Below are 26,472 nucleotides of genomic sequence, written 5' to 3' on the forward strand. Positions count from 1 at the left end.
TTGGGCAGGGTGGGAAGAGGTATGGTCAAGATAGTTAAGGGAGTCAGTGGGTTTATAGAAGATGTCAGTGGACAGTCTATCTCCAGAGATGGAGACTGAGAGATCAAGAAAGGGGAGAGAAGTATCAGAGATGGACCAAGTGAATTTAAGGGCTGGGTGAAAGTTAGAGGCAAAGTTGATGAAATTGACGAGCTCAGCATGGGTGCAGGAAGCAGCACAAATGTAATCGTCAAGGTAACGGAGGAAAAGTTGGGGAGTGGTGCCAGTATAGATTTGGAGCATAGAAGAAGGAAAAGGAGAGAAAGAATGTGAATGAGAAAGAGAATAGTGTGAAAAAGCAAGAACATGAGAAAGAAAAAGGGATCGAAGGAGATCAGAGAGAGAAAGGGAGAAGAAAGCTGTCTAGAGCTGTCAGAACCATGTCCTGCAGTCTCAGAGTCAACTCCTACAACCACCACAGAGGAGACTCCAGAAGCTGAGATTGTTTTCATAGCCACAAGTCCCACCTGCCAAGCAGAGAGTTCTCCTGTCAGGAAAGACAACATCCCACAAACATAAGAAAGCCTCCACAGCGATTAAATCTTTAGTCCTGAATGGGTCAATTTAAAAGTTTATTCTGCTGTGGGTGTCTGTATGTATAAGTTGCATGATATAGTATACTGTGTATATCGTTGAGAAGCATTCGGTAATGAGATGAAGTTTATAGCTAATCAGGGAGGAGCATTGTGTACTTAATATTTCAATAATATTTGAGTGATCTTGTAAAAATATGTGAATTGCATTTATCATCACAGTACCACGTGGCACGTGCGTGCCTCGCTTAAAATGAAAAATGAAATTAAACCAGCATTCCCGGACTCCCATGTCTTTCTTTAAATTAATGTTTTGAAGTTACAAAACATAACTATTATTTGAAAAAGCATTTGTTTTCAATAGCATCTTAACTCACAGCAATGATTGAATGATCTGTTTGTCTGATATTCTTTCCCACAAACAGTTTAATAAATGATATCCTGTTCATGTAACTGAGGCAATGGAGAGCACTCGGTAAACACACACATAGTCACACACAAACATTCCTTTATCATTTTGTTGTTACTGTGGTGAGTGTAATCATTTCAATGGTTTCTCCAGCATATTCTCATAATTAACCCAGCATCTCTTACCACCCCCCCCCCCCCCCCACCGCCCCGGCATTGCTATCTACATTCAGAGTCAGACACCAAAGTCGAGTGTAATTCTATATTTGTACTTAACTGTAAGTGTGCAATTGTGTTGAGCATTCTGCTCTTTCATACTGTGGTCTCCCAACAATTCTCCAGTGTCTGCTGGGTCCTAAACTGAGCAGATGCACTTAGGTTGGGTTTATGGTACCTTTCCCACCATACACAGTGGGATGTTCAATTTCTTTAGTAATAGGGATGTGTAAAAGCATTATGTTGTTTGTATCTGTATATGGGGAGGGGAGGGGTTGGGGCTGACGGGAGTTCGCACTGGAGATATTGCTTTCTTATAGATAACTTTTTCTAAATATTGGCATTTTCACTAATTTTGTAAGGTTGATTTTTAACGCACTTAATAAACATCCCTGCACTAAAGTGCTAAGCGACGCCAATCATTTTTTCTTTGGTAAAATTAAAGGTTATGACTCATGTTTTTAACATGAGGGACCACTGGAGGAGCCAATGTTCCCCCATTCAATTTCATCTCTACAGCTGTGAAACCTCAGATAATTTCTTAAACCGAAAATGTCCCAATTCTTGCTATTTGGAGATTGAAAATTTGGCTGAGTGGTGTCATGACAACAACCTCTCACTCAATGTCAGCAAGACCAGGGAACTGATTGCAGACTCCAGGAGAAGGAAACCTGAGGTCTGTGAACACCCTCATTGGAAGCTCAGAAGTGGAGAGGGTCAGTAACTTCAAATTCCTTGGTGTTATTATCTCAGAGGACCTGTCTTGGACCCATTTTATAAATGTAATTCCAAAGAAAACACGTCAGGGCTTCTACTTCCTTAGGAGTCTGCGGAAATTTGGCATGTCATCAAAAAACTTGACAAACTTCCATAGATGTATAGTGGAAAGCACATTGACTGGCTGCATTAGAGTCTGGTGTAGGAACACCAATGCCTTTGAATGGAAAATCCTATAAAAGGTAGTGGATTCAGCCCAGTCCATCATGGGTAAAGCCTTACCAACCATTGAGCATATCTACATGAAATGCAGAATGTAGAATGTAGAATGGCAGCCTCCATCATAAGGTGATACATTCACCACCCAGGCCATACCATTTTCTTGCTGCTGCCATCAGGAAGAAGGTACAGGAGCCTCAGGACTCGCGCCACCAGGTTCAAGAACAGTTTCTACCCCTCAACCATCAGGCTCTTGAACAAAAGAGGATTACTACACTCATCTATTGAGATCTACTTGCAACCAATGATCTCAATTTAATGACTCTTTATCTTGTTATTTCATGCTGTCATTATTTATTGCTATTTACTTCTATTTTCATTTTAACAGCTTATGCTCTTGTTCTTTTGTTGATCCTGTTTACAGTTACTATTCTACAGATTTGCCTGCAGGAAAAATAATCCGGGTTGTATGTGGTGACATGTAGGTACTCTGATAATAAAAGTTGCTTTGAACTTCAATTTGGTTTTGGATTTGGCTAAGTATGGAGGGTATTTGTTTCCTTGCATAATGCATAAATGTTGTCATGAGGTGAGTTATACCTAATCTGAGGCACAATGAGACTTAATCAGAGGCATTTATTGAGATACTGTGCAGAATAGACTCTCCTGGCCCTTCAAACCGTGCAGCCCCTGATTTAACCCGAGCCTAATCATGGGTTAACTTGCAAAGACTAATTAACCTACCAGCCAGTATGTTCTTGGACTATGGGAGGAAACCGGAGCCCCTGGAGGAAACTCACACTGTCTCAAATGGCATCTCAATTAAAGAGCACATTTCTAACAAGATGCCTCTCTCAGTGTAGTATTTAATTACATGTGTGGTTGGGAAGTTCAGGCTCTGGAGTGGTAACATGAATCTGAACTTTTCTAATTCAGGAGGTAAAAACTAAGCCAATCTTGCTCTAGGTTTAAAAGTATTTTTATAGATGTTATGTTGCACTAGAAAAATAAAATCCATGACAAAAAAATACTAAAAATAATTGTATTAGATTGAATGAATACATAGGGTCTTTTAAAAGACTCTTAGATAGGTACATAGAGGGCTATGCGGTCGTGAAATTCTAGGCAGCTACATGGCCGGTACAACATTGCGGGCTGAAGGGCCTGTAATGTGCTGTAGATTTCTATGTTCTATAATGTGTTTTAGTACAGGGTTTTTAAAAAGCAACTTATCTTGGATTTTGTGCATCAGTGATGATAGACTGAACATCTTGACTTCCGGTCAAGATGGCACCTGTCTGCAATGTTCTGTTGGTCAGCATCTTCTGGATAGATCGCAAAACCATACATTCACTACTTTTATGTATTTTATATTTGTTTTGGATCTTGAATGTGATTCTGGAACTGCTGGAGCCTGGGATTTGCAGTTTGGAGATTGTTTGGGTGTTTCAGCGCTCTGCAGTCTCTGAGAGGAGGCAGTGTGAGTGACCCTCATGGCGGGCAAGCCGAGAAATGGTGCCTGAGCCAATGTTCCACTAGATTTCGCTGATTAAAGCTCCCATTGCTCACATTGAAGCAGCGAGGTGAGAGTCAGCTGTCTGTCTTTTGATCGCTCTGTACCAGAGAGGAGAGGAGCCTGCTGCTCTGCCTGGAGAGTGTTGCCCAGGTTTTCTGCGTATTGGACGTGTACTTGGACTATAGACTTCTTTCAGTCTTACAGTTTTTTTATATCCTATGTTTGGGGGTCGATGAGCTTGTTCCATTTTTGTTCCATTTTTTTTTGAGTGGGAGGAGTGATTTGGGGATTGATGTACCTGTTCCATTTTTGTTTCTTTTTGGTGTGGGTGGAGGGACATAGGAGTCAATGTGCCTATTCAGTTTTTGTTTGCGTGGGTAGGTGGGATTTGGGGGTTGATGATTGTGCTTTTTTTCCCCTTTGTTCCATAGCCACCCAGAAAAGAAAAAAATTGAGAGCTGTATACTTTGATAGCAAATGAACCTTTGATTTTGATCACCCCATCCATTGACTATCTTACACTGTACGAACCGGAAACAGATGCTGATTGTGCAGGCAAAAGCAGCATCATGCTTAACTATATAACCATAATTTCATAGCTAACACTTAGTTCAGACTTAAACTTAAAACATAGTTGTATGGGGAAGTTATCGAAGTAATGAGAAACCATTGAGGTTACACAGATAAAGCAGCAGATGTCACTCTCTGTGCTTTCCTTGAGAATCTCAGCCTCTCATTTTGTTTTTGGTTTAAAATAAGGAGCTCCTCACCAAAATGTAATTACCTGCTTGAGTTTGCTATTATAGGCAACAGTTTATTTCTATAACTGTGAGGTGATTAAAACATCCATCCCAGAAAGAATGAATACAGAATAAAATGACACACATAAAATGCCGGAGGAACTCAGCAGCAACTATGAAAAAGAGTAAACATCGGTGTTTCAGGCCAGTGACAAAAATGACTGCTTTTTGAACAGACAATGATTTCATTTTTAACCAACATTTAGAGGTCACCTCGTGAAAAGGTGGTGTATGCTCTGAATCAGAATTGGAATCAGGTTTAACATCACTGTTAATGTTATTTAGGGGTAGCAGTACAGTGCAAACATAATAAAAACTATAAATAACCAATATAAATAAAAGTAAATACATATGCCACACAGTGAATTCTGGTTAATTGGGGCACATTAGGACTAGTACATTTTGGCCCATTTAAGTGCTAGTCCCTATTAGCTGTAGTTTTGTGGACAAACTAAGTAACAATTTATGCACTTAAATGAATACAGATATTGAAACATTACCAATACCTCTACAGTACTACAAAATTGTGTATTAGTTCCTAATGGTTATTGACGGAGGAATTCATCCAGTGTGTGCTGTTGTGTTCTTTTGATTGGCTGTAAAGGAACAAAATCAGTGGAGACGCCTAGTGCCTTCATTCGTCCTCCAAATCTTCATTTTCATTGTAAAATTCAAAATGATTGTTGATATCTTCAAATTCATCATAGTTCCTAACTTGTTGAAGTAGTGAAATAATTCCATTTTCACTGCCAGCCATTCTTGCCATCACCAAGCCTGAATGTTTGACACTGTAATGAGCAAAGGGAATTGTCTCTCTGTTTAATTCTCGCTAGTGACAAAACTCACTGCTTTTTGAGCACAAACACAACTGATGGTATTTAAAAACTGTTCACTCTCAATTAGATATAGTGTACTGGCTACTCAAGTGTATTGAACTGATGTTATTTAGAAACTGTCCCATTTAAGTGGCATAGTGTCCCAAATAAAGGAAGCAAATCTTGGCCATTTTCGTGATTAATTTTTGTTCTTTAAGAGTTGTCCCAAAGAAGCAGCAGCTGATTAACTTTCCCTCCTCCTTGATGGTAGCAGTAATAAGAGTGCATGACTTGGGTGATGTGAGTTCTTAATATGGGAGGCGCTTGATGCTTGGGAGACTAGTGTATAAGGTGGAGGGGCTGAGTTTGCAATGTTCTACAGCTTTTCCTGATCCTGTGCATCACCCCTCCATATTCATTAGAATGCTCGCCACTGTACACCTGGAGAATTTTGTTGGGACCTTTGGTAATATACCAAATCTCCTCAAACTCCAAATGAAATTTTACTGTTAAGTTATTTGAGAATGTAAAAAAAAGTTATCATAGAATAAATCTCCAGGATTTATGAAACAAAAATCGTTTTGAAAAGCCTTAGTAGGCTATTAACTGTATCTGGTAAATGGGATTTGTGTAGATAGATAGTAGATTAGTATGTCTAAGGGCTTGATTCTATTTGTTATGACTATATGACTTCATGCCTCGATGGATAGTATGCTGTGTAAGCTGTAAATTATTGTATGTTGGGCCCTGATGCAGAATTATGACCCAAAATGCAAAAATTTCCTGTCCTCCCACAGACTATACGACCATAAGACACAGGAGCAAAACTAGGCCATTCAGCCTGTCATGTTTGCTCTGTTATTTCATCATGGCTCATCCATTTGCTCCTTCTCCTACCTTCTCCCTGTAACCTTTCACACCCTAATCTATCAACCTCCGCATTAAATAGATCCAAAGACCAGGTCTCCACAGCCCCCTACAATGCCACTCAATCCACCAAGTTCCTCCAGCAGATTGTTTGATGCCTCAGGTTCCAGCGTCTGCCACCTCTTGTGTCTTCAATAAAGCTAAGTCTCCCTTTCACCAGATGTCAATCATATATCTCTGATACAAGTGTCATTCATCCCAATTCATTGTCCAAAGTTAATATAGATCCAATTATACTGTATTTGAAAATGCCATAAACTAGAAATATTTCTTAAATGAAGCTGGGGTGGTGGCTACTATGCATCTTTCTTTATTGAAGATGAGAATTGTATTTAGCACTTAACATTGTCTAATTAAAAAAACCTTTTATTTTGGGCTGAGTTGGTATCAATGGGGAGGTTGCTTTAATGAATAGCCTTAACACATTTACATTTGAAAACATTCACACTGAACTACTGTTTTTAATATTCTTAACATTTGATATACCAACCAATACTAGAACTATATAATATTTATGTATTTTATCAATTCTACTAAGAGGTAGAGAAATCCCTCATTAGTCCCTTACTTGAGATATAATTTTCATTTGTTGAAATTACATGAACAATTTTCAAAGGTTCAAAGTAAATAAAACACTGAAATTGGTCTTCTCCAGATAGTCATAAAATAGAAAGGCATCAATTCCCCCTGCACGTAAAGAAAAAACTCAGGAACACCAAACACCTCAACCTCTCCCTTGCACAATATCTTAACAGATCACAGAAACCCCCAGCCCACCAATCGGCAACAAAGAATGAATGGAGAGAACATGATAAAAACGTAGAACAGCAAGAGGCCAATATGAATTACAATACAACCCATAAATCTCAGAATTTCGATAACATCTCTGCGAGCATCTCTTCTGGAGTTTTCTCAAGGACAGCAGAGTGCTAGCACACTTGAACAAACTACAGACTCCAACAGTTTCACAAAATTAAAGATAAAAAGAATGAGTGGAAGACACAGAAAAGATGAAATGATTGACTAGCTGGAAGATGTTGCCCAAGGAATCGGTGTTCACTTCTGCCATCTTAACAGGAAGTTCAAACAACAATACACACAAAATGCTGGTGGAACACAGCAGGCCAGGCAGCATCTATAAGGAGAAGCACTGTCGACGTCTCGAGCCAAGACCCTTCATCAGGACTAACCGAAAGGAAAGATAATAAGAGATTTGAAAGTAGTGGGGGGAGGGGGAAATCTGAATGATAGGAGAAGACCAGAGGGGGTGGGATGAAGCTAAGAGCTGGAAAGGTGATTGACGAAAGTGATACAGAGCTGGAGAAGGGAAAGGATCATGGGACGGGAGGCTTCAGGAGAAAGAAAGGGGGGGGGGGAAGCACCAAAGGGAGATGGAGAACAGGCAAACAACTAAATATGTCAGGGATGGGGTAAGAAGGGGAGGAGGGGCATTAACGGGAGTTAGAGAAGTCAATGTTCATGCCATCAGGTTGGAGGCTACCCAGCCGGTATATAAGGTGTTGTTCCTCCAACCTGAGTTTGGATTCATCTTGACAGTAGAGGAGGCCATGGATAGACATATCAGAATGGGAATGGGATGTGGAATTAAAATGTGTGGCCACTGGGAGATCCTGCTTTTTCCAGCGAAATGGTCTCCCAGTCTGAGTTGGGTCTCACCAATATATAAAAGGCCACACCGGGAGCACAGGATGCAGTATACCACACCAATCGACTCACAGTTGAACAGTCGCCTCACCTGGAAGGACTGTCTGTGGCCCTGAATAGTGGCGAGGGAGCAAGTGTAAGGGCAGGTGTAGCACTTGTTCCGCTTACAAGGATAAGTGCCTGGAGGGAGTTCGGTGGGAAGGGATGGGGGGGGAACGAGTGGACAAGGGAGTCGCGTAGGGAGCGATCCCTGCGAAAGGCAGAAGGAGGGGGGGAGGGAAAGATGTGCTTGGTAGTGGGATCCCGTCGGAGGTGGCGGAAGTTACGGAGAATTATACATTGGACCTGGAGGCTAGTGGGGTGGTAGGTGAGGACAAGGGGAACCCTATCCCGAGTGGGGTGGTGGGCGGATGGGGTGAGGGCAGATGTGCGGGAAATGGGAGAGATGCATTTGAGAGCAGAGTTGATGGTGGAAGAAGGGAAGCCCCTTTGTTTAAAAAAGGAAGACATCTCCTTTGTCCTGGAATGAAAAGCCTCATCCTGAGAGCAGATGCGGCAGAGATGGAGGAATTGTGAGAAGGGGATAGAATTTTTGCAAGAGACAGGGTGGGAAGAGGAATAGTGCAATCCCCTAATGTTCCCTTTAAACTTTTCCCCCTTCACCCTTAACCTATGAGCTCTGGTTTTTTCCTCCCCTGGCCTCAGTGGAAAAAGCCTGCTTGCATTCACTCTATCTATACCCATCATAATTTTATACACCTCTATCAAATCAACCCTCATTCTTCTATGCTCCAGGGAATAACGTCCTAACCTATTCAACCTTTCTCTGTAACTCAGTTTCTCAAGTCCTGGCAACATCCTTGTAAACCTTCTCTGCACATTTTCAACCTTATTACTATCCTTACTGTAATTAGGTGACCAAAACTGCACACAATACTCCAAATTCAGTCTCACCAATGTCTTATACAACCTCACCATTACATTCCAACTCTTCTACTCAATACTTTGATTTATAAAGGCTGATGTACAAAAGCTCTCTTTATGACCCTATCCACCTGTGATGCCACTTTTAGGGAATTATGTATCTGTACACCCAGATCCCTCTGCTCTACTGCACTCCTCAGTGTCCTACCATTAACCTTGTAAGTTCTACCTTAGTTTGACCTTCCAAAGTGCAATACCTCACACTTGTCCACATTAAACTTCATCTGCCATTTTTCAGCCCATTCCTCCAACTGGTCCAAATCCCTCTGCAAGCTTTGAAAACCTTCCTCACTGTCCACTACACCTCCAATCTTTGTATCATCAGCAAATTTGCTCATCCAATTTGCCACATTATCATCCAGATCATTGATATAGATGACAAATAACAATGGACCCAGCACTGATCCTTGTGGCACGCCACTAGTCACAGGCCTCCACTCAGAGTAGCAATCCTCCACTACCACTCTCTGGCTTCTTCCATTGAGCCAATGTCTAATCCAATTTACTACCTCTCCATGTATACCTAGCGACTGAATCTTCCTAACTAACCTCCCATGCGGGACCTTGTCAAAGGCCTTACTGAAGTCCACATATACAACATCCACTGCCTTCCCTTCATCCACAGTACAGTTGAAATAAATGTGAATGCAAGTTAAGTAAAACATGATGTGAATAGGTCAGGGCAGTCCTATTCAGAAATTGAACTAATATTAATATACAGACCATAAAAAGGTTAAAAAAGGAATATAACTTTGAACACATGCTAACACACAAACAATTCAAAGTAATTCAAATCAATAAATCAAATTATTCCACTGTACTGGGCTCACTGTAATAGTAGCAGGCCAATATGACGTATTTAGTTGGCAGATTTTCCAGCTCAAACACTGGGAAGTTGGTGGAAGTTTTACTGCTGCTCAGTTAGACTCCATAAAGAGTTCACCAATGCAGCGAGGTGTTCCACTACTGGCCCATTGTCAGTGATACAGTGGGATTTTATTAGGGCTGGAGAGCAAGGGAAGGCTTTGGAAGGAGTGAGTGCCTGAATGTGGTGGGGGAGGAGGAGGGGGAGGAAATTAGAGGAAAGGTGGACCAGTGGAAAGAGATGTTTTGTCCATTGCTGGGAAGGAAGCTGGGGGAGGGGGAAAGTAGCAGGGTAAAATGCATTTGCAAACAACACATATAGATTGGGAAATGTTTTGTTGAAGCATTTCTGCTTCTCTTCACTTAGAAGTTATTAATCATTCTGAAGTTTTCTGCTTTTGGCAGAGGACTACCTCCTCCGACTCAGCATTCTTTACCCATGACTTAATGTAGTAATGATTCAGAAAGGAAGCAGGTACAGAGAGCAGAATTAATACTTTATATTGGTAACATTGCATCATAACTGTGAAACATTTCAGAATACAACAGGGTTTAACCAGGGGTGCCCAAGCTTTTTTATGCCGTGAACCTTACCATTTACTGAGGGGTTCGAGAACACCAGGTTGGAAACAGTCGAAGAGGGAGGGACAGAAGAGAAAGGAGGAAACAGCAAAAAGAACAAATTAGTATTGGTAAGAAGCCAGGAATAAGTAAATGCCAAAATGTGTTGTGTAAAGTGAAAATGAGTGGTAGTGGATCAGGTAAAATGTGGTTTCAGATCAGGCTACAGTGAAGATTTTTTCTCTCACTTCACCAGACTTGAGAGAATGTAAAAGGAGATTTAATACTCTAGCCTATATAATTCCAAGCCCATAATTTAATTGACTATTTGCTGGACTTTGAAGTGGTCTAGTAAGCCATTCTGTTCATATGGCTGTTCGGGGTAGACAATAAATGCTGCTGCGATTGTATATATACCATCTGTTACAGTACAAAGAGGAATTGTTACTTTGCTGGGGTGTAATCCATCCTCTTCCAGGCACTGAGAAGGAACAAAATGGTAAACAAATTACATAGTAATGTAATGTACATTCATGTACAGGAAGTTAATTACCATGACAATGAGATATATTTTCAGCTTTTTGTAACTGATTTATTATCATTTCATGTATCAGAATACAGTCAAATCCTTTGTTTTCTATGTTAATCAGACAGATCATTCCAAACAAGAGTACGTTGAGGTAGTACAGAGGGAAGGGCAGTAACAGAATGCAGAATGTGGTTGACAGAAAGTGCAGTGCCGCTTACGAAGTGCAATGGCGACTATGAGGTAGATTGTGAGATCAAGACCTTATCTTTGTCACACAAGAGTCTTATAACAGGATAGAAGCTCCCTTTGAGCCTGTTGGTGCGTGTTTTCAAACTTTGGCATATTCTGCCTGAAAGGGGAGGGGGAATGGTCAGGATGGCTGGGGTCTTTGATTGTGCTGTTTGTTTTCCTGAGGTAGCAGAAAGAGTAGCCAGAGTCAATGGAGGAGAGACTGGTTTATATTATGCACTGAGCTCCGTTTTCGACTCTCTGCCTCTTATAGAGTCATAGAAAACATGTCCTTTGGCCCCATCTAGTCCATGTAAAACCACATGTAAAAGCCTAGTCCCATTGACCTGCAGCTGGACCATACACCTACTCTTAGTTACCTCTGGAAAAGGACCCCACCAAAAAACATCAAACCATTGTCTCCTGTACCATCACCGCCCTTATCAACTCCGGAGACCTTCCATCCTCAGCCAAAAAACACCCCGCACTGCTCGGTTTTACCTCCTCCCTAAGAGCCACAAGCCAGACTGTTCTCGGCCTGCTCCTGCTTCACCGAACTTGTATCTGCCTACCTGGACTCCATTTTGTCACCCATAGTTCAGTCCCTCCCCACCTACATCCAGGATACACCCATGCCCTCCATTTGTTCAATAACTTCCAGTTCCCCGGTCCCAACTGCTTCATTTTCACCATGGATGTCCAATCTTTATACACTTCCATTCCCCATCAAGAAGGCCTCAAAGCCCTCCGCTACTTTATTCTTTTGAATACTTTATTTAAAATTTTCAGTTTTACAAAGACAAAACATATTGAAGATGTACAAAACAATACAAACGAGATGCAGCTCCTGGTGGAGCACAGACAAAGCAAATCAAAAACAAAAACAGAAAGGCTGCCAGACAATTTACATAAACAGACTTTCAAAAAAAACGTTGACACAATAATGGTATCACGGAAGCAATGTAAAATAAAATGAATAAAGGAGTCCGGTTAGGCACCACACCCACTCATGGGCAAGACAGGTCAAGGTCACTATGTATGTGAGGTAATATGACACTGAGCCAAGAAAGGTCCCCTTATTCTCTCAAATATATTCTGTGTATTGGGATTGTGCAGACACAGTCTTTCCATTTGTATAATAGACAACATCTCTTTGAGCCAGTGTGCAAAGGTAGGTGGAGTAGTAGACTTCCAGGTCAGAAGAATAAGTTTCTTAGCCACCACCATTCCTAGATGCAGAGCAATCCGCATGTCGTGCGGCAACTCAAGAGTCACTGCAGAACATTCAAAGATGGTGTGGTGAACTATGTGCCTGTCGGGACACGCCCCTGCTGACTGCTCCTGTGGCTCCTCCCACAGGCCCCTGTATAAAGGAGATCTGCGGCCTGACGCTCGGCCTCAGTCTCCAAGACATTGTATGATAGACACTCACTCCTGGTTCCTTCTTCCAGTCAATAAAAGCCGATATCTCGCCTTACGTCTCAGTGTGAGTTATTGATGGTGCATCAGATGGCGAGGTCAGGATTGGGCTGAATGTGTCTAGAATAGGTTTTTGAGAGCCACTCAAAAATTGCAGTCCAAAAGTTGTATAATGTAGGGCAAAAACCAGAAAAGATGTGCTAGTGAGCCCTCAGCAGAGCGGCACCTGTCGCAATCAGGAGACACAGATGGGAAGATGTGATTCAGTTTTGTTTCTGTTTTGTTTTGTTTTTGTTTCTGTTTTGTTTTTGAATGGTGCAATCTATGCATCACCTTGTACTGGATTAACCTGTAGCATGAACATGGATGAACAAGTTAGGTCTCTATTCATTGGAGCGTAGAAGGTTGAGGGGGGATTTAATCGAAGTATTTAAAATTTTGAGAGGGATAGATAGAGTTGACATGAATAGGCTGTTTCCATTGAGAGTAGGGGAGATTCAAATGAGAGGACGTGATTTGAGAGTTAGGGGGCAGAAGTTTAAGGGAAACATGGGGGGGTATTTCTTTACTCAGAGAGTGATAGCTGTGTGAATGAGCTTCCTGTAGAAGTAGTAGAGGCCAGTTCAGTTGTGTCATTTAAGGTAAAATTGGATAGGTATATGGACAGGAAAGGAGTGGAGGGTTATGGGCAGAGTGCGGGTAGGTGGGACTAGGTGAGATTAAGAGTTCAGCACGGACTAGGAGGGCCGAGATGGCCTGTTTCCGTGCTGTGATTGTTATATGGTTATATGAATTAATAGAGCAACAGTGAACCCGGGACATTGCCTCCTCCCAAAGTTCCGCTGATATCTCTGAGTTCAAGTCCCTAGCCCAGGCTTCCCTAATAAAATCTGTAGAAACCAAAGGAGTAGAGCAATTCACAAATTTTGATATTAACTGTTTGGAGTCTGGAGAGAGCAAGAGGTTCTCAAGAAAGGGATGGGTGGTGGAAATAGACTCGAAGTGTGGGCACTAACTTGTGTGGGTGTCTAACTTGGAGATAGCGAAAAAAATGAATTTAGAAGGTTAAATTTAGTGTTTAATTGTGTGAATGATGCAAACTGGCCATCGATGTATAGATCTAAGAAAGTTTTGATACCCCTCTCTCTCCAGACTGCAAACACCCCATTTAATTGTCCAGGCTTAAATGAGTGGTTTTGACAAATGGGAGCGTGTATGGAAACTCTGGGAATTTGGTGAGCCACTTTTATCTGGTTTAATAATCGTAAAGAATTCTTTAAGGTAAAGTTTTGTTGGATTGGCTTGTCTGTTGAGGCATAAGTGGAAAGCAGAAGAGCAGGAAGTGAAGAATATTTAACAATAGAAACTTCCAGCTGTAGCCATGAAGGTTGTTCTTTGGTCGCAGCACCTCCACATTTCCAGTGTGCAACGGCCCTGAAGTTAGCTGCCCAATAGTCATGTTTGAAAATTGACAGACCAACACCTCCCTTCCTAAGAGGTTTGTGTAGGTGAGCCTTAGATATCCTGTGTGATTTATAGCTCCACATGAAGGGCGATATGATAGAGTCAAGTTTCTTAAAAAAAAGATGCATTTAAGTATATAGGCAGGTCTTGAAACAGATATAGAAATCTGGGTAGGGTCACCATTTTGATCGCATTTACCCGTCCAGTCATGGATAAGGGCAGTATCCTCCAGGACTTGATATTTGTTCTGAGTTTTTCTAAGGATTCTGTAAAGTTAAATTTGAAAAGATGCTTTGGGTTCTTAGTCAGTTTAATCCCCAAATAGGTGAAACGGTCCTTCTCTACTCTAAAAGACAACTTCTTCAGGAAGTCTTCAGTAAATTGATCCACTAAAGGCATGAATTTGCTCTTTCTCCAATTTATGGTATACCCAGAAATGCTCCCGAAGGAATTTATATATTCTAGTAGGATGGGAATAGAGACTGCTGGGTCGGCTAAACAAACAAGGATGTCGTCCACATACAGGGTCACACTGGTCTCAATATTGCCCAACTTAATACCTTTAATGTGTGGGTGGCCCCTAATGCCAATTGCCAGGGGGGCCAGCGCTAGGTTAAACAGCAGTGGGGGACAGTGGGTCCCCTTGGTGAACACCACATTGCAGAGAGATCGGATTGGATTTATCTCCATTTGTGAAAATGGAGGATTTTGGATTGGTATATAATATTTTAACCCATTCTATAAAAGTGTCGCCGAATCCAAACTTCTTGAGTGTTGCAATTAGATAGGGCCACTCTATCATATTGAATGCCTTGTGGGCATCTAGAGACAGTATAGCAGCTCTATCATCTTTCCCATAATCGGCATACAAAATATTGAGAATTTTGCAGACATTACAAAAGGAGTACATGCCCGGGATAAATCCCCTTTGGTCCGGGTGAATGATATTTGCTATATGCTTACCGAGCTGATTCGCTAACACTTTTGTAATTATTTTCAGATCATAATTTAGTAGTGCAATAGGCCTCTAGCTTCCAGGATCCGTTTCATCTTTATCTTGTTTTAATAGAACACATATTTGCTTCACTGAGAGAGGGTGGGAGCCTCTTGTTTTAAAAGGTATCCTGAACCATTCTCAGCAAAGTCGGGGAAGGATATCTCGGAAGGCCTTGTAGAACTCTGGCCCGAACCCGTCCGGTCCAGCTGCCTTACCGGTGGGAGATCCTTTGATGGCATCCTGTAACTCAGATAACGAAAATTCCAAATCCAAATTCTCCCTGAAAGCTGCATCTAATTGTGGGAAATAAAGCAGATCAAAAAATCTTCCTGTGTAGCTGTTGATTTGGAGGTGTACATTTCTGAATAGAACTCACTAAGTTGTTTGTTAATATATTTTAAGTCCGTAAGCATCTTCGTGGGTTATGTGGAACAGTCTATGCTCCAAATCTATACTGGTACTGCTCCCCAACTTTTCCTTCACTACAGTGACGACTACATTGGTGCTGCTTCTTTCACCCGTGCTGAGCTCGTCAATTTCATCGACTTTGCCTCTAACTTTCACCAAGCCCTCAAATTCACTTGGTCCATCTCAGACACTTAGCTCTCCTTTCTTAATCTCTCAGTCTCCATCTCTGGAGACAGACTGTCCACTGACATCTTCTATAAACCCACTGACACCCATAACTACCTTGACTATACCTCTTCCCACCCTGCCAAATGGAAAAATGCCATTCCCTATTCCCAGTTCCTCCGTCTCTGCCACATCTGCTCCCAGGATGAGGCTTTCCATTCCAGGACATCTCAAATGTCCTCTTTCTTTAAGAATCGTGGTTTCCCTTCTGCTGTCATCAATGATGCCCTCACCCGCATCTCCTCCATTTCCCGCACTTCGGCCCTCACCCCATCCTTCCATCACCACAACAGGGACCATGTTCCCCTTGTCCTCACCTACCACCCCAGCAGCCTCCGGATCCAGCATATCATCCTCCGCAACTTCCGCCACCTTCAACAGGACCCCCCACCACGCACATCTTTCCTTCTCTACCCCTTCTCTGCTTTTCACAGGGATCGTTCCCTCTGTGTCTACCTGGTCCACACGTCCCTCCCCAAGGATGTCCCCCCTGGCACTTATCCCTGCAAGCATAGGTGCTACACCTGTCCCTACACCTTCTCTCTTACCACCATTCAGGGCCCCAAACAGTCTTTCCAGGTGAGGCAACACATCACTTGGAAGTCTGTTGGGGGTCATCTATTGCATCTGGTGCTCCCGGTGCGGCCTCCTCTACATCGGCGAGACCTGACGCAGATTGGGAGACCACTTCATCGAGCACCTCCACTCCGTCCGCTACATCAGATAGGATCTCCCAGTTGCCACCCACTTCAACTCTGCTTCACATTCCCATTCTGATAAGTCTATACATGGCCTTCTCTACTGCCATGATGAGGCCAAACTCAGGTTGGAGGAGCAACACCTCATATACTGTCTGGGTAGTCTCCAGTCCCTTGACATGAACATCGAATTCTCCAACTTCCGGTAATTCCCTCCCTCTCCCTTCCCCCATCCCACTTTCACTCTGCCTCCTCTTCCAGCTGCCTATCACCTCTCTCATGATTCTGCCTTCTTCTATTACCCATAGTGCTTTCCCCTTACATTCCTTCTTCACCTTTCCTGCCTTTCCCCTCCCTGCTTCCCCTCCCCCAACCCTTGATCTTTCCTCTAATTGGTTTTTCACCTGACACCTTCCATCCTCCCCCCATCTTATTTATAGGGCCCCTATAACCTCCTTCTTCAGTCCTGATGAAGGGTGTTGGCCCGAAACGTTGGCTGCTCATTTCAACGGATGCTGCCCGACCTGCTGAGTTCATCCAGCTTTTGTATGTGTTGGTTTGACCACAGCATCTGCAGTGTACTTTGTGTTGACCATACCCTTGCTGTCTATGTACATCTTTTAAATGTTGAAATAGAGCTCACATGCACCACTTCAGTTAGCAGCTCATTCCACACTCTCACCACCCTCTGAATGACGAAGTTTCCCTTCATGTTTCCTTAAATGTTTCATCTTTCACCCTTAACCCATGACCTCTGGTTGTAGTCCCACTCAGTGGAAAAAGCCTGCTTGCATTTACCCTATCTATGTCCTTCATAATTTTATATACCTCTATCAAATCACGTCTCAGTCTTCCAAGGAATAAAGCCCAAACCTATTCAATCTTTCCATATAACTCAAGTCCTCCAGACCTGCAACATCCTTGTTGTTTTCTCTGTGCTTGAAAACCGTATTTACATCTTTCCTGAGGGGAGGTGACCAAAACTGCACACAATACTCCAAATCAAGCCTCACCATGTTTTACACAACTTCAATATAACTTACACAAAATGCTGGTAGAACACAGCAGGCTAGGCAGCATCTATAAGGAGAAGCGCTGTCGACGTTTCGGGCCGAGACCCTTCAATATAATTTCCCATCTTCTGTACTCAATACATTGATTTATGAAGGCCAATGTTCCAAAAGCTTTCTTTACAACCCTGTCTACCTGTGATGCCACTTACAATGAATTATGGACAAGTATTCCCAGATCCCTTTGTTCGACCACACTCCTCAGTGCCTACCATTCACTGGTTGACTTACCTGGTTGGTCCTACTAAGTGCAACACCTTGCATTTGTCTGCATTAAGTTCCATCTGCCATTTCCAGCCCAGTTTTCCAGCTGGTCAAAATTCAGATTCAGTTTATTGTCATTTAGAAACCACAAATGCAATAGATAGATAGATAGATACTTTATTCATCCCCAAGGGGAAATTCAACATTTTTCCAGCGTGTCATACAATTATTGTAGCAAAACTAATTACATACAATATTTAACTCAGTATAAGTATGATATGCATCTAAAATCACCCTCCCAAAAAGCATTAATAAATAGCTTTTAAAAAGTTCTTAAATAGTTTACTAAAGTGCATTGAGTGGTAACTTAAGCTCAGTCCTAACCCCAGCACTTTAACATGTCTTGCCCCTGGTGGTTGAATTGTAGAGCCGAATGGCATTGGGGAGTAATGATCTCTTCATCCTGTCTGAGGAGCATTGCATTGACAGCAACCTGCCGCTGAAGCTGCTTCTCTGTCTCTGGATGGTGCTGTGCAGAGGATGTTCAGGGTTTTCCATGATTGACCGTAGCCAACGTTCCTCCAGAATGATATCACGAAAGCACACGACAAAACAGACTACACCAGAAAATCCACATAATGTTTGGCAATCCCCAATCCAGAGCCCGGAGAGGCTGCTGCATATTAATATTAATATTAATATCATGCTACCATCTTAGTGTGTTTCCTGGAAAGGAACTCCAATCCCACCAGGCAAAACAAGACCAAAAACTAAAGCTACAAGACCTGCACAAAACCACATAATTACAACATATAGTTGCAACAGTGCAAACAATAACATAATTGATAAAAAAAAACAGACCATGGGCACAGTAAAATTAGTCCAAAGATGTTAAAAGACTATAAGTTCAAAAGAAACCACCACAGTTTCCACAAGTCCTCAGGGTCCCGATAGACTTGTCATCCCACGCAGGAGGCAGAAGGGAATACCCCCGCTATGGACTTCCATGGCGCTGCCTGCCTCAGCCTCACAGATGCAGCACACAAACACTCCATCGAACCCAGCTCGCAGACAGTGAAAGCGCTCCGACCGCAGCGGACTCCGAGTCTGTCGAACCTCTGACACCCACTTCACAAATAACAGATAATCAGCTCTGGAGTGGCTGCTGCAAGCTGCGTCACATCACCATCTTAGATAATACCTCTGTAAGCTGTGATAGTCTTCTTTGCTGTAACCTGCAAATTTGCTGGTCCAGTTAACTACATTATCATCCAGATCAAAGATTCAAAGTATGAATGGGGCGCATAATCCTGAGAATCATCTTCTCACAGACAGCCATGAAACACCATGGAACCCACTCAAAATAAAACATCAAACACCCAAAGCACATAAAACATAGAACAAATCATCAAATGGCAAAAAATGAGCAACATACACAGAATATAAAACCTCGCAGCACAGTCAATGGAACAGACCAGTTTAGTTCAGATCAGTTCAATTTAGCTTTGTTGACTGTGGGCCACAGAGCCAACCTGTCAGATCAAAACTGCACAAAATAGCAATAACAAATCAGCAACCAGAAACCAGAAGCACATTTGTCACAAGTAACCGTGGGTCAACTGTCTAAGAAGAATAACCAGAAGGCATGAGTCGCAAAAATAGATTGAGGTGCTTTTATTTACAAAAATAGTGGAAAAACAAAAACCTGAAAGTCCGCATCAAAACAAGAAAAAGAATGAAAAAAAATACAATGTATATATACAGCTTGCAGTTGTCACCTGTCTGGTTAACAGCCACCCTTAGACTAAACAGGAAAAAATACAACGTATATGTACAGCTTGCAGTTGTCACCTGTCTGGTTAACAGCCACCCTTAGACTAAACAGGAAAAAATACAATGTATATATACAGCTTGCAGTTGTCACCTGTCTGGTTAACAGCCACCCTTTGACTAAACAGGAAAAAATACAATGTATATATACAGCTTGCAGTTGTAACCTGTCTGGTTAACAGCCACCCTTAGACTAAACAGGAAAAAATACAACGTATATATACAGCTTGCAGTTGTCACCTGTCTGGTTAACAGCCACCCTTTGACTAAACAGGAAAAAATACAAGGTATATATACAGCTTGCAGTTGTCACCTGTCTGGTTAACAGCCACCCTTAGACTAAACAGGAAAAAATACAACGTATATGTACAGCTTGCAGTTGTCACCTGTCTGGTTAACAGCCACCCTTAGACTAAACAGGAAAAAATACAACGTATATATACAGCTTGCAGTTGTCACCTGTCTGGTTAACAGCCACCCTTTGACTAAACAGGAAAAAAACCCAAAGCCTTGGTCACCTGTGGTTTACAGTTACTAAGCCCCCTCACCCTAGACCGGGGGTCGGCAACCTGCGGCTCTCGAGCCATTTGTGGCTCTTTCACCTCTGTGCTGCGGCTCCCTGTGGCTTTGGGAAATAATTGGTCAGTATTTAATTAAAATGTATTTTATGTTAGTTTGTTAGCTTTTGAAATGTAATTATGGTGATCTTGTACATTTCCTGCCACATCCGAAACGGCTCACAATTAGCCAGCATTCCGGCTAAGGGAGATAGCCTACGGGGGTTTGTGAGTACGCGTCTTTTGCAGCATCTGCGTCCATGGGGGCTGGGTTGAGGGAGGCTTAAAAGCAAGGCTGTTTAGTTCGAATAAAGCTATCTTTGACTGCAGTTTACTGACACCGCTACAACGTGTTTTTATCGCTGGCTGTCCAGACGGAAGGTGCTGAAACGCTTTGTCGCGTGTCTGGAAGAAGTGAAAACTTTCCTGGGCAGCAAAGGGCTCACCTTTCCTGAGCTGGAACAGCCAGAGTGGCTGGAAAAGCTACACTTCATGGTAGACATGACAGCGCACCTGAACACGCTGAACACAGCTCTTCAGGGGAAAGGACGTACAGCCCTGCACATGTTGGAGGATGTTTTGGCATTCGAGCGCAAGTTGACAGTGCTTGCCAGAGATTTACAGAAAGGCACATTGTCTCACTTCCCCAATTTGAGAGAGTTCAAACAAGGTCACGACATGATAATTTCGGAGTATTTACATTCTGCAATCATCGCAATGCAAACATCGTTTGGGAAACGCTTCTGTGAGTTCAGAGAGGAAAAAAACACATTATCCTTCCCGGTCACTCCCTTAAGCATCGATCCTTCCCTACTGAATACGACTGCATTGGCAGGTGTGAGTCAACCTGATCTTGAGATGGAACTGGCCGACATAGCCGACAAAGACATATGGGTGTCCAAGTTTAGACGCTTGACAGCAGACCTTGAAGATGTTGCCCGTCAGAAGGCCGTTCTTGCTCAGAAACACAAATGGAGTGATATTGAAAACCTCACAGATGACAGCTTGCGATCCTGTGTAAAGATGAAGGTGACATCATACAGCCCTGATATGCAGACGCTGTGCGCTGAGGTCCAGGAGCAGAAATCCCATTAACCAAGTATGATAAATATTTTAATTGCCTATTATTTTACTTATATTCATATTTTTTCATTGTTCAGTGAAATAGTCCTTTCATTTTTCAGGATGACAGCTGGCTGACGTTATTTTTGGTTTGCTGCTGGCGGAAAATTTAAGTTCGGCGTTTTTCATAAATACAAGAAGGACTCAAATAGACATTGAGTATTTTACTTAAAAGTAACCTTCAACCCAACGTCTTTTTTTCGGAGTTCAAAATGTTTTTGTTGCATGCAGAAATGTAATTTCGTTTTCTCTGCAGGAGTTCATCAATTTCATAAATGCAACACATTATAGTTTGTTTATACATAGCATAAAGGCAAAAAAAATGTTGTATGCAGTGTTATTTCATTTTAAATGTCAAACGGGTTTTGCGGCTCCCAGTGTTTTCTTTTCTGTGGGAAACGGGTCCAAGTGGCTCTTTCAGTGGTAAAGGTTGCTGACCCCTGCCCTAGACCAACCAAAAACTAATTAACTCAATTATCTTCCATTTCACACAATCTGAAACTCTACTACCAGTTCTCACAATAAACACATACACCTCATTATGGGAGTCCCCATTTCCCGGTTAAATAACTTAAATAAACCCCAAAACTTTACCACAAGATGAGTAATTAGGTAAGGTAACCCTTGACCCGGTTAAAGATGGCATCCTCCACCATCAGCACACCTGTGCAGGTTGCTGCTGCCTCTATATCAGACAGCCCGACGCAGCAGCTCTGTTTCAGACCCAGTGACTGTGGAGGAGAGAAACGCCAGATTATCATGACACTTCAGCAAAACACTTATTGGAAAGACGAATATGAATAAATTGACCTGAGATAATTAAACTGTGACATAGTGTGTTTCTTTTTTTTCATACCTATTACTGCTGGGGATAAGTGTAAATTTATGACTATTGATTTATTGTGATGCGTGCACTCACCACAGTGACAGAGGGGAATAATGTGTGTGGATGACCCTTTGAATGTTTTACTGAACGTGCCATGTGCCGTCTGTAATCAGTGACGGGCCTTCATCACAGCATCATAACATGAACTACAGAGTCCAATCCACAAACTGTGTTAATTAAACCTTGTCCAAGACCAAAGACCCTGGCACCATTGAGTGAGAGGGATATAGAGACCAGTTAAACACAGGCACCTCTGTCCGGGAGCAGCGAGTGAGAATGAGAGAGGGACCAGTCAAACTCAGGCAGATGGTGCTGAGTACCCACACACCTACCACTCACATCCTTGTTGATTTCTTGCTTGATGTTTTAATTGACAGGATTGGCTAGAGACGTAGAGAGGTAAACTATGTATACCTGTCTGGACACGCCCCTCTGCTGACTGCTCCTGTGGCTCCTCCCACAGACCCCTGTATAAAGGCGATTGGAGGCACTGCTCCTCCCTCAGTCTTCGAGATGTTGTGCTCCCTTTTTGCTGTTAATTAAAGCCTAGCATTCACTTCCAGTATCCTAGAGTTATTGATGGTGCATCAATACGTGATCATGGGCTTGCACCCTGTCTTCAGGCTTCTGGGCCTCTAGGTTGCACACTCCACTCCAGACCTCACCAAACTCCCTCAGAGAGAACAAAGCACCAGATCATTCAGTTGGCCTGAAAACACACCATTAAAATGTATGTCACAGGTTCCAATGGTAGCAGAATCATATTTGGAAGAAGTAAAAGGTACTTGCATGAACTGTCTGAAGGATGGTGCCTTTGTTCACATTGTTTGTCACCTTCTTCACTGTTATAGATGACAAACCCAGCACTGACCCCTGCAGCACTCTACTAGTCACAGGCCTCCATTCTACCATCAGGTGGAGGCCAATAGTTAATCCAATTTACTAGCTCAGCTTGAATGCCGAGCAACTAAACCTTCCTGACCAACCTCCCACGCGGGATCTTGTCAAATGCCTTGCTAACTCTATGTAGACAACATCCACTGCCTTGCCTTCATCAACTTTCCTGGTAACTTCTTCAAAAAAACTGGTTAGACATGACCTACCATCCACAAAGTCATGCTGATTATCCCTAATCAGTCCATATCTATCCAAATATTCATATGTCTGGCCCCTTGGAATACCTTCCAATAACTTTCCCACAACTGGTGTCAGACTTGCTAACCTATAATTTCCTGGTTTATTATTGTCTTAAACAGCAGAACTACATTAGCTTTCCTCCGATCATCTAGTACCTCATTTGACACAGCATGGTGTGGTAGAGGTGAGCACAATGATTTGCAGTATAGGTTTCAATCTCTACTGCTGACTGTAGGGAGTTTATACATTCTCCCAGTGACCACGTAGGTTTCCTCTGGGTGCTCCGGTTTCCTCCCACAGTCCAAAGATGCACCGGTTGGTAGGTTACTTGATCCTTATAAATTGTCCCATAATTAGACCAGGATTAAATTAAGGGATTACTGGGAAATGCGGTTTGAGGGCCAGGAAGGGCCTACTCTGTTCTGTATCTTGATAAATAAGTCAAATAAATAAATATCTCTGCTGGGGCTCCTGAAGTTTCTGCAGTTACCTCCAACAGGGTCCGAGGGCACACCATGTCAGGCCCTAAGGATTTATCCTTCCTAATTTGCCTCAAGATCGTAAAACCTCCTCCTCTAATGTTCATTGCCCTGCTGGTACTTTACCTCACTTCTATAGACCATCTCCTGAATAAATACGAATGCAAAAAATTCAGTTAAGATCTTCCCCATCTCTTTTGGTTCCATGCATAGAATACCAACATGATCTTCCAGAGAACCAATTTTGTCCTTTGCAATCCTTTTGTTCTTAACATATCTGTAAAATCCCTTGGGATTCTCCTTCACCTTGTCTGCTAGAGCAACTTCATGCCTTTTTAAAGCCCTTCTGATTTCTTTCTTAAATGTTCTCTTATACTTCATAAGCACTCCATTTCTTCCTACCTGCCTATACCTGCTATGCACCTCCTCCTTTTTTAACTAGGGCCTCAATATCTCTTGAAAACCAAGGTTCCCTAGACCTGTTACTTTTGCCTTTTATTCTGACAGGCACATACAAATTTCACAAAGGGCTACATTCATAATTCCAAGTGCTGATCCAAGCCCTAAGTTCATCTGCTTTTCCTGCAGTACTTATGTTGAAATATACACAGCTCAGAACATTACTTGCACCATGCTCAACTTTTTGATCTCTGACTTTGACGTCTTAACAACATCTATCTCCACATCCTCTCCACTGTCAGTTCTGGTATTCTGGTTCCCACCCCCCGCAACTCTAGTTTAAACCCCTCCGTGGAGCACTGGCAAATCTTCCCGCTAGGACAGGCATTCCCAGTCTGGGGTTCACTGATTCCTTGCTTAATGGTATTGGACCATGGTATGAAAAAGTTTGGAATCCCTGCCTTAGAATGTTAGTCCCTATATTCTTTATTCTGACATCCTTTAACTCGAGTTTTCTAAGAACTAGCTTTACTTTCCACAGTTCAGTTTTGAACTTCTAATCATGAAAGAAGTACTGATCAAAACTGGACAAAATAAAACTAATAAGCTGCTTACCCTGCTACCTGGAGCAGCTAAAGAAAGTGGTAAAGGGTGACTTCTTTTGGTTCATCTGCAAAAGTTTAATTTCTTCTCTTTAACATCTTTTCTTTCTGAAACACTCTGGTTCTGTTGGCTGCATAAGTCTAGGGAAGACCATCTCTGACCCGCCATATGTGTGAGATTGAGGTGTGACCCCCACCCCAAAACCCCTGTTTGTGGGGATGCTGTGTGATTTATTACCCTGTTACAAATAAGTACCATGAAATTACAGACAATAGACCACATAAAATCAGATGATTTAGCTTCAGCTTTATAATTCTTATTTTGACTAAAGGGTTAGTAGAGAAACACCCAATAAAGAAAAGGGCCATTTAAATGAAACAGTGTAACGTGCACAAGTTGGAGCTCATGGTTTCCCTTTCGCCGATCCTCCTTTGATCCCTCCAGCCTTCGTCAGATCCTGGCCCTGCTCCGGGTCAAGTACTATGACTTCTTCTCTCCGACATCTTCTCCTGGCAAACCAAAGACCCAGCTCACACACTGGTGTCAGGCACACAACACAAAAAACACAGTCCCTTCATTGGACGGCTTACATCTCTAACCATAACCCAAATACTGCTTCTACAGAAAGATCATTAAGTTAGCAGTGAAACCTTTCCCAGGTGTTACATTTCCTTTATAAGGTGGCTGGGGTCCTGTCGGAGTTGTGATCCACATCTGCACTCAAACTATGGTTCTTCATGGTGGTGGGCTCCTGCTCTTGGAGCTTGCCAACCGGCCTGGCATTTTTGATATCTCTGGGAGTGACCAGGAAGTTGTGCGCACTCTGCACAATCCGATTCCTCATTGGTGTCATCACTGAAATGTCATGGGAGGTCAGAACATTGAGATAGCAGTATAGGCTGCTGCTGAACGTCCTTTCAACCTTCTCCAGTTTCAGCACATCCATTTTAAGATAAAGGACTCAAAAATGTTCACAATACTCCGTGAGGCCTCACCAGTGCTTTATTACATTATATCCTTGCTTTTATATTCTAGTCCTCTGGAACTGAACACTAACATTGCATTTGCCTTCCTCACCGCAGACTCAACCTGCAAACTAACCTTTAGGGAATCCTGCACAAGGACTCCCAAGTTCCTTTGCACCTCAGTTTTTGTATTTTCTCTCCATTTAGAAAACAGTCAACCCTTTCATTTCTTCTACCAAAGTGCATGGCCGTACACTTCCCAACACTGTATTCCATCTGTCATTTCTTTACCCAGTCTCCTAATCTGTCTAAGTCCTTCTGTAGCCTCTCTACTTCCTCACAACTACTTGCCCTTCCATCTATCTCCATATCATGTGCAAAGGTAACAAGAATCAGTCCCAATACAGGCCTCTGTGGAACAGCACTAGTCACCAACAGGCAACCAGAAAAAGTTCCCTTTCTTCCCACTCTTTGCCTCCTTCCAATCAGGTACTGCTTTATCCATGCTAGAGTCTTGCCTGTATGTAGCTTTTTATGCAGCTTCATGTGTGATTCCTTGTCAAAGACTTCCTGAAAATCCAAGTATGCACCATCCTTTGTCTATCCTGCTTGTTATTTCTTCAAAGAATTCTGACAGAATTCCCACGAGGAAACCATGCTGACTGTGGTCTATTTTATCATGTACCTCCAAGTACCCTGAGACCTCATCCTTAATAGTGGACTCCAACATCTTCCCAACCACTGATGTCAGACTAACTGGCCTACAGTTTCCTTTCTTCTGCCTCTCTCCCCTTGTTGAAAAGTGGTGTGACATTTGCAATTTTTCAGTCTTTCGGAACCATTCCAGAACCTAGCCATTCTTGAAAGCTCATTACCGATGCCAAACCCCTAGCTATGGGTAAGCAGCCCCGCTGCCTTGTGGGTAGCCTCAGGAGAGACGAAGGCTATGGGTCTAAACCCAGACAGAGAATCTGGAGCGGAGTCCCTT

General features: G+C 42.5%; 1 protein-coding gene across 1 annotated transcript in view; it reads left to right on the top strand.

Annotated features, from left to right (window-relative positions):
• Positions 1–21,201, top strand: part of LOC132379805 (general transcription factor II-I repeat domain-containing protein 2-like) — a 100,233-nt gene extending 79,032 nt beyond the window's left edge. Inside the window, exons 3-4 of the mRNA XM_059948088.1 lie at positions 20,224–20,992; positions 21,078–21,201. Coding sequence (XP_059804071.1) covers positions 20,224–20,988 — 765 coding nt within the window. The 3' untranslated portion in view covers positions 20,989–20,992; positions 21,078–21,201. The remainder of the gene's footprint in view (positions 1–20,223; positions 20,993–21,077) is intronic.
• The last annotated feature ends 5,271 nt before the right edge of the window (positions 21,202–26,472 follow it).

The sequence above is a fragment of the Hypanus sabinus genome, chromosome 22 (genome assembly GCF_030144855.1).
Source record: "Hypanus sabinus isolate sHypSab1 chromosome 22, sHypSab1.hap1, whole genome shotgun sequence".
Lineage (NCBI taxonomy): Eukaryota > Metazoa > Chordata > Chondrichthyes > Myliobatiformes > Dasyatidae > Hypanus > Hypanus sabinus.